The sequence below is a fragment of the Chironomus tepperi genome, unplaced genomic scaffold (genome assembly GCF_022539635.2).
Source record: "Chironomus tepperi strain 1889 unplaced genomic scaffold, CSIRO-AGI_Ctep_v1 contig_85, whole genome shotgun sequence".
In the NCBI taxonomy this organism is placed as follows: Eukaryota; Metazoa; Arthropoda; class Insecta; order Diptera; family Chironomidae; genus Chironomus; species Chironomus tepperi.
In genome coordinates, this window is record NW_027226207.1 from 309,004 (window position 1) to 328,801 (window position 19,798).

At 29.1% G+C, this 19,798-nt stretch overlaps 2 protein-coding genes across 5 annotated transcripts; one reads left to right on the forward strand and one right to left on the reverse strand.

The window, feature by feature from the left end:
* The first annotated feature begins 1 nt into the window (after position 1).
* Positions 2–4,104, forward strand: M6 (neuronal membrane glycoprotein M6). 2 transcript variants are annotated; one of them, XM_070635077.1, is made up of 4 exons: positions 2–758; positions 814–1,048; positions 1,639–2,109; positions 2,174–4,104. In XM_070635077.1, exons 2-4 carry the CDS (start codon positions 841–843, stop codon positions 2,449–2,451), a joined length of 957 nt encoding a protein of 318 aa, XP_070491178.1. In that variant the 5' UTR covers positions 2–758; positions 814–840; the 3' UTR covers positions 2,452–4,104. The 2 variants fall into 2 exon arrangements, with proteins under 2 accessions (XP_070491178.1, XP_070491179.1); XM_070635078.1 differs by lacking the exon at positions 814–1,048 and having other exon boundaries at positions 7–288.
* Positions 4,105–5,084: 980 nt separating this feature from the next.
* LOC139086582 (activating transcription factor 3-like) lies at positions 5,085–13,173 on the reverse strand. Of its 3 annotated transcripts, none has more exons than XM_070635076.1 (4): positions 11,827–13,173; positions 8,634–9,141; positions 6,942–7,265; positions 5,085–6,763 (listed from the first exon to the last, which is right to left on the reverse strand). In XM_070635076.1, exons 2-4 carry the CDS (start codon positions 9,009–9,011, stop codon positions 6,353–6,355), a joined length of 1,113 nt encoding a protein of 370 aa, XP_070491177.1. In that variant the 5' UTR covers positions 9,012–9,141; positions 11,827–13,173; the 3' UTR covers positions 5,085–6,352. The 3 variants fall into 3 exon arrangements, with proteins under 3 accessions (XP_070491177.1, XP_070491175.1, XP_070491174.1); XM_070635074.1 differs by having other exon boundaries at positions 6,927–7,265; positions 8,634–9,136; positions 11,827–13,162; XM_070635073.1 differs by having other exon boundaries at positions 6,927–7,265; positions 11,827–13,162.
* Between the last annotated feature and the right edge of the window lie 6,625 nt (positions 13,174–19,798).

The following is a 19,798-nucleotide window of genomic DNA, read 5'->3' on the forward strand; positions in this document are numbered from 1 at the left end:
GGTCTAGTAGAAACGCTAATTTTGCAATTTCTCTTGAATAAAGCATAAATTTAATCGTCTCAAATTTACAACATTTAGTGAGGATAAAATGACATAAATTAGGATTAGCTATGTTATTTAGCATCTAAATAATAAGAATAATCTAAAGTGCAGCAACAATAGAAAAGTTTATACTAATAAAAGTCAAATTAAATTTTTTTGTTTACTCGATATCGAGGTGTAGAAAGAAAAGTCAAATTTTCTAATAATTTTCTAAACAAAAAGTAATATCATCATTTTTAAAAATGGGTAAGGCAATCGTTAGTTTGTGTACTTATCACCTGCCATGATAAAAATTAAAACTATGATAAGATAAGAAACAAAGTAAAAAAAATTTCTCGATCAATTGAGATTGGGCGTATTTTTTGGACAACATCCAGTAAACTCTTCTCATTCACTTTCTTATGCTCCATTCACAATTAAGACTTTTAATTCGGATAAATTGCATGGAAATATAAATTGTCACTTTACTGTTCCACATAAACAAAAATAAGAAATAAAAAAGGGCAAGCACAAACAAGCAAGAAAAAGATTAACGAAAAGTTTCTCATTGTGTACATAATTTTTTCCTTCATAATAAAAAAAGAGCGAAGTGTAAAAGAGAAATACGTGAATCGCATTGGAATTCTGAGTTAATATTAGGTGTATTAGTGTATGTGTAAGATATCTACGTAATATTCTTCGGACATTCCATTAGTCATAGAAGAGAGAATCAACAAGTTAGTTCAACTGTAAATTTCAATCGCGTCAAAATTTCAATTCTAAGTTTTTAAGTTATAGATCAAATTGAAACAGTGAAAAATGTCTTCAAGAAATCGAAATTCAGAGCCAAGAGACAATTTCTTATTGGAAACAAATTTTGATGACGATGGTGCATTAACGAGAGCTCATTTTAATAATAATTCAAATGTTAATAATAATAATGGGAGTACTTTAAACAGACCTCGACCATATCGATCAAATTATTCAATAGATCGATATTCAGATGCAGCTAAAAGCTATTCAGAAGGTGAAATATAGTCATATGTCAAAGAAATTGTATGCAAAATATGTGAAGCACTAAGTAAACATCATTTTGTGAAACAAAAAAAAAGTCAAAACAAATTTACTCAAAGTGATCACCGTTCAACGCATGATTGAAGCGCATTTTTGCCTGCATTTGACAGATTCATATAATAAAAGTTTGAATACCAACCTATGAAGCCTGAAAGATTAGATAGCAGTCAGTTAAAAAGTTTATCTGCTAAGTTGATATTTTGTCAAGCTTAATGGTAACGCCCAGTTTTTATTGCTCATTGCATTCTCGAAATGCAACTTAGTCACATGCAAAAATGCGCCAAAAATCTGTACTCTTGCACATCTCATATTATCTGTACACACAAAAAAACGAATAATTGGAAGCAGCAAACAAAATAATTAGATGTATTATTTGTTGTTTTCGTATCAGCTTCTATATGCTTTTATTAAATACTTACATTCATTTACACCATTCATTCTCATTCAGTAATCAAGCTTTTGTTGTAATTGTACCACCTTATTTTTTCCATGAATCCTGACCATGATTCTAATTCTTTTGTTCGGTGAATCCAAATATTTTAGGAGATTGCTGTAAATCATGTCTTACAAGAATACCATTTGCCACACTGCTAGCGACAATAATGCTGCTAATTGGTGTAGGAATATTTTGTGCAACTATGTACCGAGGAGCATCACTATCAGTCATCATGTTTGATGTCGTCTTTCATCTCAAACTTTTATGGATTGAAGCAATACAAATGATTTTCGTTATAATTGCCGCAACAATGGCTGCGATTGGTTTCATGATATTATTTGTTGGATGTTTGGCAACGGGAGCAACGAGGCATAAAGTATATCGTGCATGGGGCTCAAGAGTCGGCGGTCGAATCAGTTGTGCTGTATTCATGACAATCACATACATCTTAAAAATAATTTGGATCATAATTTTGTGCTTTTTGAGCATCGTCACTTTTTGCTTTACACTATTTTGGAAAATGTGCTCAAAAGTTGAAGTGCAGACTCACCGAACATGTATTGATCTCACACAATTTAGTATGTCATATTGATTTCAAATCATGCTTGAATATACTCATGTTATTTGTGTTTTCGTTTTTAGACTTTTTATTCCCAGCCGAAGCAAGAGAAGAGGATATGAAAGTTTGTGAAGAATATGAAGTGAAAGCATTTTGTAAGGATGCAGTGGAGAAGGCTGAAATTATGTTCATCCTTGCAAGTCTCTCATGCCTTTTAATAATTTTAAGTTTAGTACATTACTTAATGTGTCTGGCAGCTAACTATGCACACATTCGCGACCATGAAAAATTCCAAGAACTCCAAGAAATCCAAAATTTGACCGAAATGGAATATACGGCAGCGTCGAAAGATCGCTTCTAGTATAAGAAGAAAGTCCATTGGAACTTAGAGCGAGAGTTTGACGTTTAAGTTTACGTTATTCCGGCAAGTACTGCCTTATTTTATTGCACTTGGTTTTTTATTATTTCATTAAACGATTACATTTCCACAAATATGTTAAGGTTTTTATTCCGTCCGATTTGGTTGAACATCCTGAATTGTCACATTCCAAAAATTGGTACTTCAATAAGTTTCCGGTACTTGAAACGCTAAAGTACTCTAAATTCTAAGAATTCAAGCACAATTAGTTACTTGCAATAATTTCCTAACAATGATTTCTGAAAAATTTACTTATCATGACATGACATTACACTCTATTCCACTTATTTCCAAGTACTTTTGATACAGTTGAGTATCAATTCCTGAAAGAAAAAAATACATAGCCAATACAATTCAAATAATGAAAAGATACAATAAACATTCCATAAAAGTTCTGGATATTAGAATAATATAAGTGACTGGAAACATTTTTATGCAATATTTACTCATGAAATTGAAATCAATTTAAATTAAATTTTAGATCAGTGATAAAAGCATTTTAAGGTAAACAAATCTACTCTTCCATACATTCCGAATAAACGGAATTGCCAAAGCTTGTGCTAATAAAATTTATTTAAATTATGACATCTGCAATTTATTATTATAGATTTGACATTCATACAAGATTTATCCTGATTTTTCAATAATTTTAAATGATTGCTCAAATTCGTATTCAAAGCATTATTTAAATGCCATGAATCACAAATTGTAAACAAAACACCATTATGACCTTCACCATGTGAAGATGTAAACTACGCTGACCTTGAAAATTGATTGCACATAAAAGTTACATCAAGTGCACGCAATTGATAAGCACAAATAATGCATAATATTTAAAAATATTTATTTGTTCTAGATCAACATAAATGTGATTTAATCTATAGAATGAATATACTTAATAATAACTTTATTTATCAATATAGCACACAATCCATAAACTTATTGCAAATCTTAATATCTTATCCAATAAATTTTCCAGTCACTCTTATTAGTTCTTTCAATATATAATCCAAAACTATACCTGCATAGTATTCCACATTATTACTTACGTATTTTAGTCGTTAAGAGAATGTTTCTTGGAATATTGTCAAATGAAATCTAATCTGTACTGTTGATTAAACATAGATAAATGAAATAAAGATGAAAAATGTTTTTATATAGATTTTAGTAAGTCTTTTTGGTTGAAAATATGCAAATGAATATTTCCAAAATATTTCTAAATTTTTGCACAAATAAGTTTTTTATATAAAAGAAAAATGAGAAAAAATGACGATAAAATTTATCTTGAGAAAACTGAAAGTTAATGTTTGAGAATCAAAAGTGAATTAAAATAAAATTTTAGTAATTAAAGAAAATTAATATAGATTAAAAATCAATGTAGAAAATAGTTCGAATAACAGATTTGTCATTATAAATTATTAAAACATATTTAAACGAGTAACATGCGTACAAAATTGCGTTTTTCATATCGTTCGAACTTAAAAAGGAAATTTAAAAAATGAAGATTATAGTATAAGTAAAAAGAAAGGTTAAATTAAATACATTTTAAAATGCTTTCTTGAAAGACGAAATAAATCTTTGAATTTTGATGAAATCCATTGCGAAAATTTTTCCATTAATTTTCATTTTTAGCAACACCGGTGTTTCAATTTTTCAATTCAACCATCGTAAGCTGCTATGTATGCTTAAAAATATAATATGTTCCATATGTTTAAATATTTATCATATTTTCCAGCAGACAGCTTGCATATTTGCAGATGTATTCTACAACCTTCTGTTATTCCCAAGTCACTTCTCTCAGTAATATTTTGTGTCTTATTACTTTTATAAATTTGATAATTTAACTTATTTGATGATAAATAGCAATTGTTCATCTCTCTTCAAGTAGTTATTCAAATTTAGATGCAAAATTAATTATATGTTCTCTTCTCATCTCATAATATATGACTTCGTAATCCGTTTATCAAATTATTCAAGAAATTTTAAGAGCAAACTATAGAATCATACGACCAATAAGTTGTTAACAACGAAAGTACTATAAACCATGTGATTTTGTCTTATGTCACTCAAAAATTTAACATTTTGATGTGCACTTTATGGAAAAAGTATATTTTGATAAAAATAACACTAGCGCAATATTGATACACTCGAAAAGACCTCAGCTATAAATTAACATTGCATTGATAAAATAAAACAAGCTTCCAAAACGATAAGGACAATCGACTAGGTTCATTGATATCGATAGAACAAACTTTTTACGTCATTTGTTGTTAATTTTGATAGCATTCGATTGTTGTGTTAGACTCAGTGTTGTCCTAACTGTGTGCCGCAGTGCACTAGTGTTCATAGCCGTGGATCACTAGTGATCTACATACCAGACCTAGTGTGAAAAACTTAACATCATAAAAAGACGAAAAATACTTTTTAAATATGAAGACTGCAATATCACCCACGAACTACGTCGAGCGCTTTCAAGCAGTAAACCATACTATGCCAACATTTTCCGGAAGATATACTAATTCATCCTGAAATGCCTAATTAAAATGAAAAATAAATTTGAAATAAATGAACACAAATTGTTGTTCGCTCTGTGTTTTAGCTCCAGAATTATTGAATGAAACATTATTACTCTTTATTTGACCAGAATTCTTCACATTGTTGATAAATAAATTAGAAAAAAAAATTAGAGAGAAAATTGCAATGACTTAACCTGAACGCATATTAAAAGCAAAACAAAATGCTTCTTGAACTCACGAAAAATTGAAATCATTTTTCAAGGAAATAATAATATTAACTTCATTTTCATACATCTTGAGTATCGTCCTCAAGAGTTGAAATAAAATAATAAACATATTTAAGTAAATTAATAAAACGCTTAAAAATTATCGCACATTTGTTTAGTAAACGTCACTTCTCTCTAAATAAATTAAAATAGAGTGAATGAGCTTATTCAATGAATGTTAATGTTGCACATATGCAAGTTGTTACAGAAAGAAAAAAATGTCTAATTGATCTTAATTGATGTATCATGCAGCGAGTGCAAGTATATAGCTTCATTCGCGCCCTTACACATATTCAAATATATCGGAATTTATCTATTGATTTACATTATTGAAGAAATCAAAAAAAAAAATCTAGAAGAAAATTTCATCATGTGCATCACCTAGATTTTGATTCCTTTGTTTATAAGCAGAGTTGCTATTTTTTATCTCTATAGTCTAGTAATATTTTGGACATTTGCTTCTATAAATGCAAAATGCCATCAAACGTTCACTACATTTTTGTACCTTATCGGTATCAAGTTCTAGACTAAATAGAAAAAATGGGCATGTACAACTCTGATTTTACCCGATTGATTGATTGACATAAATTATTGTAAGGGGTTAGCTTACTTTTCGTTATTCGATCATTTTCTACAAACAACACCTGTTTCAGAAATAATAATAACAAGAAGGAAGCATTATTTACATTTTAAAGCCACATTTTTGTGGATTATGAAAAAATTTCGCTGCATTGAAAAATTCTTTTTTTTTTCTTCACTTACGATTTTCATTTTTTTGCAATTGATTTTCTTTCTTTCAAGTTGTTCTCTCACTTCATAAAATGAATAATTGAGTTCAATTTTTCGTATTTTTCTTCTTTTTACAATTTTATATCAATTAAGCTGTCATCAGGGAATTTCAAAAAAAAAAAAAAAAGTTACAAAATGTTATGTTATTTCATTCGCGTTTAATTTCTCTTCTTTTTCTCATTATTCGGTTTTCATATTGCTTGCAATGTATATGTTTTGACGACAGAATGTAAAAACATTTATTTGAGACCGGAATATGAAAATTTTGCCAGTTTAATAAAAATCAAATGACACATTGCAATTTATTAGTGGTGTTAAGCTTGGAAGTTGACTCTGGTCGTTTAAATGTTTATTATTGTTTGTGTCTTTTAGAGCAGCATCTAGTTCACTCAAGGCATCCAGACTTCCATCACATATATTGTTCGTATTTCGATTTGTTACTGATCCTAAAAGGGCTAAATTCTTACATTCATGCTGATGCGCCTGCCACATATCAGTTAAGTATTTATATTCTTCCTCCAAACTTTTCAATTGTGTTTTCAATTCAACATTCTGTGCTTCGAGTGTTTCCGATTCGCGCATTAAATTATTAATACATTCACGTTTCTTAAGTCGACATTTTGTTGCTGCAATTTTGTTACGTTCACGGCGTCTTCTACGGCGGTCTTCATCTTCGGGTGTAAGCTATTGAAATATGCATACATATAGGAAATGAGTTTAAATTAAATATAAATATTTGAGGTATTAATGGACAAAATCAGGGTTGGAATAATTTGTATTTCATTCTGTTTTGACAAGGATTTCTGTCAGAATTATCATTTCCCGGCATTTGTTCAAAAATACTTACATTATGTTTATTCACCAGAGGCTTGATGTCCGTATCTTCGTCACAGGATGTCGTTGAATCGGTTTTGATAGAAAAGTTTCGTACACTAATGGGCGACGCAACTTGCTTGGGTGATGTTAATGGCACAATTTCTGAGGAGTCACTATTACTATTGGTGTTGTTGTTTATTGGAATGCTAGAAATAAAATCTCTTGATGATGATGTCGGTGATGATAATGTTGAAGTAGCTCGTATTTTTAATGGCGGTGGTTTACAGTCGGCATCACAGGAACTTCCACTATTTTTTCGTTTATTTTGAATTAGAAGTTTTACACCAGCCTTGATTAATTGAGAGCGAGTCTGCACAGTGAAAAATAAAGAAAAAGATGAATGAAATGAAATCGTAAAACAGAATATATATTTCCGTTAACTTTTTATTATTATTTACTCATGTGTCCGCGCGCACATGCCCACACAAAAGTATGTGCAGATCGAAATACAAAAATCACATCAAAAACCGAGGAAAAGAAAATATTAATAAAGATTTTTTTGTTCTGAATTTTGAAAGTTTTTCATATTGCTTAGGATCAGCATCAATATTCAGCAATGCGTATTGCATGTAATTATTTTCTAAGTAACTATTAACCACCTAAGCCTAAGTAAAGTGCTCTTGAGAAAAAAATCTCTCGCGGCATTTACAGAACTACACCCACAATTTTGTGTGCGATATAATCTCGTCATGTGCTGTGTGCAACTTGAGCTGCTGCATTTTGTCACACTTTCAAAAAATACATAAACAAATGTACTTGTTGTGTATGAATAAGCCAAGAAAATCCTTAATAACTAATTAATGACTTTGTCCTCAATTATCTTTTTTTATTCTCTACTCTTTCATGTACTTTATATTCTGTTTAAGGTAACTTCTCATATAACGCACAAAATATAAGCAAGAGAGTCCATCGTACACGGATGAAAATGAATACATGGTTTTTGTTTTGTCCATTTGGTCATGAAATAACAAGGAAAATGTGTCAAATTTCGAATGAAATATTACTTTATTTTAAAGATCAAGATGATGACTCTTTATAGCTTTGCATTAACGGTTTTGCAAATTTATTTCAATTATGAAAAATTGTATGAAATTCAATGGCATAAAATATCGGAAGCAATCCTGTTCAAACAAGAAAACTAAAAGTCACATCCTTAAACTTTCAAAAGAAACTTTTATAGGGCAATATTTGAGTGATTCATAAACTTTTTTTCTACGTGCTGGCTGACATGTTTATTCTTTCTAAAATAAAATAAGAGATTTCGAAAATGCAAAAATTCCCTTCTAGCCAACCCTGTTTATGGAAATATATCTTCAAAACCTAAATAACTTTTCATACTTAGTACACACCTACATTATGCACAGCACGAATCACATGATAAAATCTCAGCTAATCTTAAAGTCTAAAGTGTACTTAAATAAGAGGTCAAAATGAGCTTCTTAAACATTTATGGTCTTGCCAGAAAATATGTTAAAAAGTAATAATTATTGTGGGTATACATCCATATGCATAAGGGAGATTCGTTGTTGAATTTAAATGAGATAAACTAATGAAAAATCTTGGTTTAAATGCGAAACATAAAGAATATAAATAATAACAACAATGAACGGAATAAAGGAGGCAAAAGAGGTAAAAAAAGAGAAAAAGAAATTAAATTTTAATATTTAATCATGCTCACCTGTTGCAAGCTCGGTGTCGTGGAAGCGAATGTTGATGCCATATGAAGGGGTGTCGTACTTGGAGATTCCAGTGACGATGAAGACGAGCAATTCGATTGAGAATTATTATCATATTGCTGTTGAATAAATGAATTTTCCAATTTGCATGCTATCACTGGTGAAGTGTCATTGAATAGATTGTTTATGCTGCCACCATTTGATGATGATACAGTTGGAATGGTTTGATTTTGTGATGTTGCTGATGTGTATGAGTATTCGAATGGATTTGTCATTGCGATGAGCGAGTTAAGGATTTCCGGTGTTCTTGGGGTATTGGAACAAAAATCAACCCCAACACCGAGCAATGGTGTTGATAACGAAGTGTTAAAATTGTACATTTTGTGCTTTTTTTGAAGCTTCAAGTTGAAAAATTAAATATTTTTAAAAATAATCTTTTGATGCAAATTTCTTGTGACTTTTGTCGTTTCTCTTCTCTTCTTTTGTGCTTAATATATTTTTTGGCCTGTTCTGTGTATGATTTCGAAATAAATATGCAAAGAAATAAAAAAAGAGAAAAAATATAAGAATAAGAAGAAAACAAATGAGCCATTAATGTCTTTATGGTAATGCTTTTTTGTGTGCTTGCTGAATGAATTGAAAGGCGCGAATGAGTGAGATGGAAATATAGAAAAATGTAAAAAATGAATTTTATTTCTGCTTGTTGGGGTGTGTTTTGCAGTTGCTTTACACTTTAGTGCCGAATATCGTATAAACGTATAAAAATAATTCAACACACATATGTATGCATGTAATCTATACGATCCTCATTTACTTAATTTTTTTTATTTATATGAATATAAATGAGTGGATAAAGAACAACGACTCATTAACAAGTTTTTTGGTACACTAAACAATAAATGCTATTCTTTAATTAAGTGCTTCTCGTTAGCAACGTCAAGTGACCTTAGTTTTTAGAGAAGAAATCCGCTGGAGTATTTACATTCATTATAATTAATTTAAGGATTTCTTATATTTATACTTTTAAGACAATATGAAGAATATCAAAAGGCAATGAAAATTCATATATGTAAAACAGTCAATTCCTTGCAAGCAGTTTTTAATTACAAGTTTGAGAATAATAAAATGCAAGAAATGACCATTAAATTTATGAAAAATTTATGGATTTTAGATTGAATAAATTGACGAAAATTAAACTTGAATATAAGTTTCTCGCCTTGTAAAACTTGTGAGTTCCTCATTCAACAAAACAAAAATGTTAAAGATTCCATATTGACAGTTCAATTCATCAAAGAGCCCAACAATCGCTTCTAAATTTAAACTTCAAAATCACTATATAGACGGCACCATAAAATGTAGTAGGAAAACATATTTTAAACAGATGTGGATGTTTTTCTTATATAATTTTTTATGGCATCAAAAAAAAAAAATGTTTTCAATTCAATTCATCTCTAGTGTCTACTATTTGCTATTTGAATTAGCATCTTTTGTCTAATTGAATTAGAACTAAGTTATTGTGGTAATAAATTAAGTTTTCTTTACACTAATTTGTCAAAATGTTATAAAAACACATTAGACCTTTATTCACGTAATTCTCGTGGCACTCAAGCCTAAAATATTATCTAAATGACTAGGGAAGTAATTATCAAACTTTTAACCATGAATTCCCAATTATATTTATGATGATTATGTTCTCGGTATTTCTTCGAGATTTTCAAACTCAATCTTATCGGTTCCTGATACGTATGTGTCTTTTTAAAGACGATGAAATATATTTCATGGACAAATGAGGATACAATGTGTTATAGTCATAAGTATTTGTAATCAACATTTTAAAAATGCCGCTACTTCATGTTCGTACATGATTATCATCGTGTAAGGGATTAAGTTTCCAGCGCTTTGCCTTAAAAGTATGGTGAAATCTCATTAAACTTATATTGATAATTTTTGTTGATTAAATGCTGTTAAGACTAGTTATGAACTTTAGATTTTGTATAATAATACAAGCTTGTATGACGTACAGGTGCTTTTTTTTGCTTAAAAATAATTAAAAGCATTGTATTAAATGTCATTTTCACTTAATTTATGACTATTGTTTAGGGGATGTGCTTCATGTTAATAGTTTGAATAGAATTTGAAGTAATGTTCGGACAGCAGTCAGAACTTTAAACAGCAACTTTGTATTAATTACTAATCAAGCCTAGATAAATTCCAATGAAAATATTAACATTGTTATTCTGTTCATGTTTCAAATGTTATTGTAAATGGGAATTCTTTGTATCATTCTGTTTTACCCGAAAGGGCTGAAATGACTACGATACATTTAAAATAATTTAAATAAATGAAAACACAAACATTTTTAGTAGTTTAAATGTTAACTTAAGAAAAATTTTGCTAGCAGCTTTAACTAATATCCTCAATTTTGTTAAATAATGCAAGACACCGAGTCTGTTCATATTTAAATAAGAACCGAAATTAATTTGAAATGTAAATAAACGCAATCATTAAACGCAGTTTTTATTTGCGGAGGTTGAATCATTAGAATAAGTTTCATTACTGCACGTGACAATATGCAAGATTTTTGTTTAATTAGAAAGTCCACTTAGCAATGGCAGTTCAAAGTTATTAGATGTCGAATAGCAAATCGCAAGCTGTTGCTATAGAGAATTCACTTAACAGGCAGTATTTTTTGTCTGCAGAAGCATTGAACTTGGCAATAAAATATAAAGCAATCACAAAAATGTCGGCATTAAAATAAAATTTATTTCGATAATCTCAATCGTAGGATTGGAATATTGGATTAAGTTATTGAAAATAATCTAAATATTGATATGAGATTGAGATGGATTCAAATGAATAATAAGAAAATATTCTCAAGTATGAAATAAACAATAAAAAAATTTCCACTGCAATAAAATTCAGAGAATTTTAGATGTCAAAGATCAAGTAACAAGTAAGAAAACAATATAATAAAAAATTATCATAAATTAATGTATGTAGGAAAACGTTTTTGAAACTAGAATCTAAGCAGTTCATTCATAAAATTTCAGAAAAATTACAATCAAGATAGTGATCAAAATATATAAACGTATACATTTTTATATAGGTATAATACTAAGCTAAAAAGAAACTATAATCAATTGTAACGCCTCCATTTGTCCATAAAAATTAAGCAAAAAAATTTTTCCTACTCACCAACTCTCAGTAATACTGCTCAAATTTCGTTTCCGTTTTGCTTCTCGACGAAATAACAAAAAGTAAATAAATTATAATCCGTAAGATTTCTTCTTGACTTCTGAATGTATATTCACTATTAAAGTACACAAAAGCAGTCATGAAATGTTCGTTTCGAATGCACAAAATTTTCATTAATTTTCAATTCATTTCTTGTGTTTAGGATGAAATTTTCCATGAGGATTATTCACAATTCAGTGGTTTAATAGTCCAAGATGCTTCGATATGATAAATATTTTCACAATTTATTTCCTTGGTTTTTATTAATATATTCCACAAAATTTGTTAATGGGTTTTCTTGTTTTATATTCCACAATTAATGGCTTGATTTTGCACATAAAAATTCGTTTTAATTCCTTTTTTTATAAATTAAACAACAATAAAGTTTACTATTGATTTTCAAATGTTCATGGGTTACTAAAATAAACAAAATCTTCACAGCTCTTGTTGATATCAAATTTCCTTTCAGTTTTAATAATAAAAAAATTGGCGTTAAAATCCAATTTCTCACGTTTTATATCATTAATGCCTACAGCAATATTTAAACAAAAAAATATTTTGTTTCGTTGTAATATTCACTTAATTATATTTAAACTTGTACACAGCAGTTAAGGACACTTGTTAATTAGTTTCTTGATTTAAGTTTCAAACTTTTTGGGAACTTTTGGTTTACCGTCTTTTAATTTTAAGGTTTGACGATATTATATTCAATAATAATAAAAAATGATAACAACAATATCTCTTATAGAATTAATATTAAACAAAAGAGGCACATTTGAATCAATATTATTTTCGGTGCAATATTAATCCGCTTTTTGTATGGCGGGCGGGCGCTTCAAAACATATGCGCGACCGTCTTGACTTCGGATGTGAAACTGAAAATTATAAGCCGCAAAAATATTTAAAGTAAAATTATTACTTCGTGGGCACACGCGAAAATACACTTGCACAAAGTTCTATATTTACACGACGATCACAACGATAGCAATCGTTAAAAGCAATACAGAAAATGATAAAAATATATGCATGATAGAGAGGAGTTAGGTACCTTTAGCTTGTAAGTTTACACTTACATTCGCATAAATAACCGATTGTTCACGAACATAGTGCTGATCTAAAAATAGAAATATAGCGTCACTTTAGCGTTAGGCGATTGGCTAATGGTGATGTAAGCAATTCGCGGCGATTTTTCAAAGCATATGAGAGACTTAAAGGCACCCATACATTCATGATTTTCAAGTTTTAACATTGTATAGTGAAAATATAAGAACGTTGAGTGACGGGTTGGAGTCTCTTAAGATTGATATTTTGCGAATATTTGTTTTATAACTTCTGGTGATTTATTGTATTGTAAAATGTTTAATCGAAAATTAAAAATGATAAAAGGCTACTTGAATTCTTATAAACCTTATCAATTGATTAATTATCATTGATAGATTCACAGAAAATACTCGAATACGTTTATCATATCTTTTCCTGAAACTTGTCAAACACGAAGATTTTTATACCACGAATCAAATATCAAGAGCCCAACACTGTATCTTATTTTCATTCCTTCTTTTTGAAACATCATGTGTTTTATTATTTTTCTCTCTTTCAAAGAAGATCGAACAAGTTGGCAGATATTTATGAATATTGACAATTGTAGGACGCATAAATTCATTTGGTTTAATGTTTAACAGTGATTTTACTTCCTAGCAAAAAAAACATATGAAGCATGAGCTTTCCTTTTTAATTCGAAAACTTTTAAATCTGTTTAAGTTTCGTCGAGTTGTAGGTCATAAAAATAAGATTTTTACTAATAGGATTTATTTATATGTAGTATTATGATTCCTTAATCACATTAATTGTTTTCCTCTGATTCTCGGAAAAAATCATGTACTTATTGTGTAGACATCATGCTCATATACAGAGATTTACTCAATAAATCGTGCTAAACCTACGAAATGTAAAAGCAAAGTTTTAAAAATTTTGCAAACGCATATGTTTAGGAGTAGCAAAGAACACAATATTCGTGATATTCAGACATTCAAATAAAGCCCATTGAGCATGGAATAATCATAAATAACGAATTGTTATAAAATATACAGTTTATGACTTAGAATGCGTACCAAATGTATTGTATCTAAATATGTGTTGACTTTTAATTGCTTGAAACGAACAACCAGCAGCAGAATAGCGCCAAATGTTGAAAATTATGACTTTTCTCATATTGTTCATCTCAACTTTATATTAATCGCAAGATCATGTCTAATAGACGATTCTCTTCATATGCGCTTATTAATAAGCACAACGCCAATTAATTTTTGTTAAAAATAAATTAATCATATTGGAGATGTTAATGGGTCCAATCGACCCCCGATTTCGTAAAAATGCAAGTGGAATTTACTTTAAAAATTTTGACGATAGAAACGAGAAAAATTTTCCATGAAAACATTTTTGTTTTTGTTGATATTCTACAAAGCCGCTCTTTAAGCAACACATTTAAATTATAAAGAAGAAGAATACACAAAAAAAAAATGTTTGAATATATTCGTTAATTAATACCGCATCGCGAAGCGGCATCTCGACTAATATACATTCATCTATACCAACACACCTTTATTCGCGTGACCTTAAGGAAGCTTCTCGTACACAAATATATAACTTCTATTATTTGCAAATGAATAAATTAGAAAAAATTAAAAAAGGGGAAGTTTGATAATAAAATGAAAACACATCAAAGACAAAAAAAAATCCGTGCTAGATGAGACATAAATGTGTCGTTACGCTACTTTGAACATTAAACGAATCCGCTTGTAAATAAACAAAAAAAAAATGATAATTTTTGTAAAGAGGAAATTTTTTAGGAAGTACATTTTTGCGCTCACATTCTTAATCACATCGATTAATTTTTATGACACTAAAAACTGATAAGTTTTATTTACTCGCAAAGGTATTTTGTCAAGTATGAAGAGAAGGTACGCCTCGTGATTTTATAGAATGTCATGATAAGAATCAGGGGTGTTATAAGATTCATTTATGATTTTATTGTAGCTTACATGCCAAGTGCCACGCTCCAACCCATATTTTTAAATGTTTGTATTTTTGCTAATTTTTCCGAATGAAATGCTCAAGCTATAATTTTTTCTACATACACTTTGTCGTTGTTTTCTTCAAAACAGGAGCGTAATAAGGGTGAGGAAATTTGGAAAATTGCACCAAAACTAACTTTTGCGATTTAGTTTTAGTGCAAATTTTATAAATTTTGTTAGGTCGACGTTGACCTTCGCTACGCCTCTGCTTCTTAATCGGCAACGGAGAAACAAAGTTTAAATTTTTGTAAAACACCTGTTAGAGTGAATATCAATGTTCGGTTACTTTGATTTACTTTAATATGCGCTTTTGTGCTTTCTACCAAAAAAAAGTAAAGTTTCTTTTCTGGAATTCTCTACTCATACATCGTGCAAGATAGTACACACAAAAAACCTGTGACATTGAATACTTTTTTGTCATTAATAAATCTTCCTAATTATAATTGATGGCTGTGTCGTATCAGTAAACAAAGAGAAGAACAGAGCGAGAAATAAGAGTCTCCAATGATTTTTTTTTTTTTCATTTTCCATTGCTTTGTTATCACCATGGCTTCTTCAATTTTCATCGATATTGTCTCAATCTTCTTTGATACATAAAGCTTATTATTTCTTCAATATTATTCTAACTTTGTAGTACTGAACATTGTCTCCAATATCATTAGAAATGTCCGGATTTATTGATATTTTTCTTCTTCTAAAATCGAATATTAATAATATTAATCAGAACTCGTTAGCCTTAATCCTATTGCCATTTCGTTCTCTATATTTTTTAATCACTCTAAAAGTCAGTGATTGATCGCTTAATAATTTTTCACGGAAGATCATAGAGTGGATTCAGTTTTAGCACAATGATAAAATATATACACACGAGCGAAACATTGGACAGTGTAAAGGATAAGCTATAAATTCAAAAAATAAAATTTCATCTACTCATTATTTAATTCCAAGATTCATTCATTTGACAGAAATGCCACCATTAAACGTAAGCAAATTTTCATCATAGTAAATTCAGTTTATTTGACTACTAAGTCGAAAATCATTGCTAAACAGGCGAACCTACTAAAAAAAATAATTTTATATACCAGTATGATCATGATCGTAAAGCAAAAAATTTGCCCACAAAATTAAGCCATAAACTAAGAATACTGAATTTTTTTCGGTTTGTGTGACAAGTTTGCTTAAGAATGATAAATGATTTACGATTTTCCTATTATGAACTACAAATTTATTCAAATTAATTTCTCAAGTGTCAAATCCTTGATTATCGCAATCAGAATTAATGAATACCTCCTCAAAAACATTATTTTTAGAAAAAAGACCACCTCTGAAAAAAATAAAAATATTTTATATACCTACAATTTTTGCGAATGCATCTTCGTTTATTTCCTGCTTAAATCTTGTCGCTTTTATATTACTTTCATGTGTCAATAATTTTATTTCGTATTGAATTCATTATCATTGTTATATAATCGGACATACTCACAAGTCACAAAAAAATGATAATTTCCATTAAATTGCTGTGCAAAAAAATGTAATTACATTTTGATAGACTTTAAGCACTTTTGATTGTCATTAATCAATTTTCATGTTTATTTTATTAATTGACAGAACGAGCTGCCTTCACCTATGACACAATAAACAAATAAACCCCTTCTTCATCATCATTCAGAAATACTAACCATTTAATTTAATTAATTTATTTTTTATTCTCTATTTTTTGCAAAATCGTTATTTTGTTTGGGTTGTTTTGATGATCGGAAGTATATTTGCATACATTATGTCCTGTTGACTGTCATTTAATGATGAAAGGACAATACTTCATGATTTACAATTTTTAATTAAAATTCTTGAACATGAAAAAGTCGCTCTGATCATTATCAACTCAACAATGATCATTTTACTGACTTAATGCGCACACAGTGAATACACACCTTCTCAGCTGAGGAATATACACAGCGAACTGATGGGAAAAAAGAAAAACAATATGTATATTGAAGTATAGTCATAAAATATCCATAGCATTTCATTTGTATGTACAAATTGTTATTCATACAGCCATATACGATCTCCGTTTACGAATGTGTATTCATTTGACACGTTATGGCATGCAGCACAAATAGCGCAAGTTCTTCTTGATGCGCGGACTTTATTAATCAAGAAGTAAATACACTTTTTTTTCGTGGACTGTTATCACAAGATAAATTAATATTTTCTTGCAAATAACTAAACATAAAAAATAAACTTTTTTGCCTTATCGTGACTCGACTTAAGTTTCTTCTTTCCTCCTCGATTTTTCTTTGCTTAACTTTTATTTGAATTTCTCACGAAATGAGGAAAAGTTTTTCTTATGGAAATTACTCTAGCAACAATACAGAAATAACTAGTTCACAAGAACATTTTTCTTTCGAGCTTTAAGTGTTTGTTGTGTACAAAATGAATCGAATCTGGTTTTTCAGTTTTTTGGTAGCTACGTGCTTTGGAGAAAAAATAAATAATGAAATCTACGACATTCCGGTTATTCCGTTTGGAAAAACATATATTTTCACATGTCTAAAAGATACAAGAAGGTTAAGGCTGGTTTAAGCAAAATAAGGGAGGGTGATAAATTGCCTTTTTAATTAACTATATTTGTCGCTGTATTTACTTTGAAATAAATTGAAGGTTTCAAGGCAGTCATAAAATAATATTTCCCATCCAGTGCTATTAAAACTTATCTTCGAATTTTCAATCATAAAGCTTATGTGCTATAAATGAGAAATAATTTTCCATGAGTTTCTCATTGCAGTTCTCTATGTATAGCAATAAAGTTCTTTTTATGTTATATGTATCAAAAATATTCTGACTGTAAAATAGTTCAGCGAGATGTCAAGTTTGAAATTGATATTTGATTTCACTTGACTCTATACAGGATCGATTTTATCTCTAATTGCTGGGTAATCAATTTACAATTTAATCAAATTTTACATCTACTTCACTGAAAACTGTAATTAAGTTTTTGCGCTAAAGCTTTAGCATTGATAAATCAATTTTTGTAAGCATTAGATTTTACGGAAGTATTCAAAAAGTATATTGATGCAACAATAGTGTTGAATGGCATAATAAATACCTATGATACAAAATTTTACAGGAAACCCAAAAATTCAGTTAAAATATTTTAAAAAAAATTAATTTAATTTTTTTTTATTCCTCACAATAGCGTGACATGATTCATTAACAATTCCAAATGGTGTAAAATATAGCTTCCTGAAAAATTCCTTCTTTTGTTAATTTACTCATCATATTTTACTTAAAAATACTCAAAAAAGTATTCTCCTCTTCATTGTTCGATAATCTGTTAAAAGCTTAGATATTCCGCCTGAAGATAATAGCTTCTTTAACAATGAAGAGAAATACTAAGAAGAAGATTATGAGGAACAAAGAAAAATGAAGAAGTAAAAAAGACAAAAATAATATAAATAAATAAAATTATAATTTGATTGATGTGAATAAAATTTATGATGCCAAAAAAGTATGAAGCATATGGCTTTGAAAATTTTTGTTTTTGTTTTTGGAAATAATGAATTTTATATTAAAAAAGTCTCATAGCTTCCAGCAGTTTGTCCATGTGTTTCAATTTAGCATTTTTAAAGCAAATGTTTGTTCAAGATAACACTTGTGTACTCTTTGCTTTGGCAAATATTTTCTTATAAACTTATAAAAATTTTGAGACGATTTCAAGAAATTAAACGATAATATAGTAATAATACAACTGTAATACTGTTTCACATGTTGTGAGCATTATATCGCAATTTTATAATTTACATGTGGAACCTCGTTTAGAAGTGAATCATCAGTATCGCTAAAAACTTAAATTGTTTTTTTACAAAAAATATGTGGGGGTTTCAAACATAAAAAGAATGACAAAAAAGCTTAAGAAATTTATAGGAAGCTTGGCATACATTTTTTCAGGAAAAGTAAGCCAATTTTGAATCATGTGTGACTTTTTTTTTCTTAAATCTCTAACATCTGTCTTCAGAAATTGCACACAAAATTTGAATTTCCGAGAAAATGTAATGTCTGATTTGAAATGCTGCCAAAAAAATATCTTTATTGTACAAATTCAATTTGCGTCCTCTATTCAGCTTACTTATGTGAATCTCTAAGAGATTCGCGAGTCTTTGGAATTCTTCTGTTTGTAACTATTTTGACATGTCATTGAATGCTTAGAGATGATATGAAATTTCAAGTAATTCTTATGAGATTTCAATCATACTTCTCATTGAATGTTCAGAATATATTTGCAAATTTTAAAATTATAGAAGTTGCAGATTGTTTGATTTATACAAACACAATAACTAAATCATTCAAATTTACACTAGTCATTAAAGCGCGTAACAGTCCTCAACGAAACAATTACTTTAAAGTTTAAACTCGTACTTCTTTTGAGTCTATAATCATCTATTGTTTATTTTAATATTCATCATAGTATGTGCTTGAACAGAAGCATAGGTGTCTTTCAATAAATAATTTGTTCAATAATTATCCATTTTTATTTCCTTCTTGATTTATTACAACCCTCAAAATATTTATCAAAACCATGATGAAATTATCAACAAAAAACATCTAAAGAATGAAAAATAATTAAGATTTTATTTAACAGTTGTGTTGACGCTAATCAATCGATGTCACTTCAAACTCTTTAGATCTTTGAGTAACATTCGCATGTGATGCGAGAAGATCTAATTTTTCATTATAAATTTAAATTTGTCAAAGAAGTGAGCGGACACCTGTTAAAAATTCATCAACAAAAGGCAAGCCAACATTTATTGTGGACGGGTGGTTTTCCGGTAGAAAAAGATTGACCTTGTTTTCCATTTTTT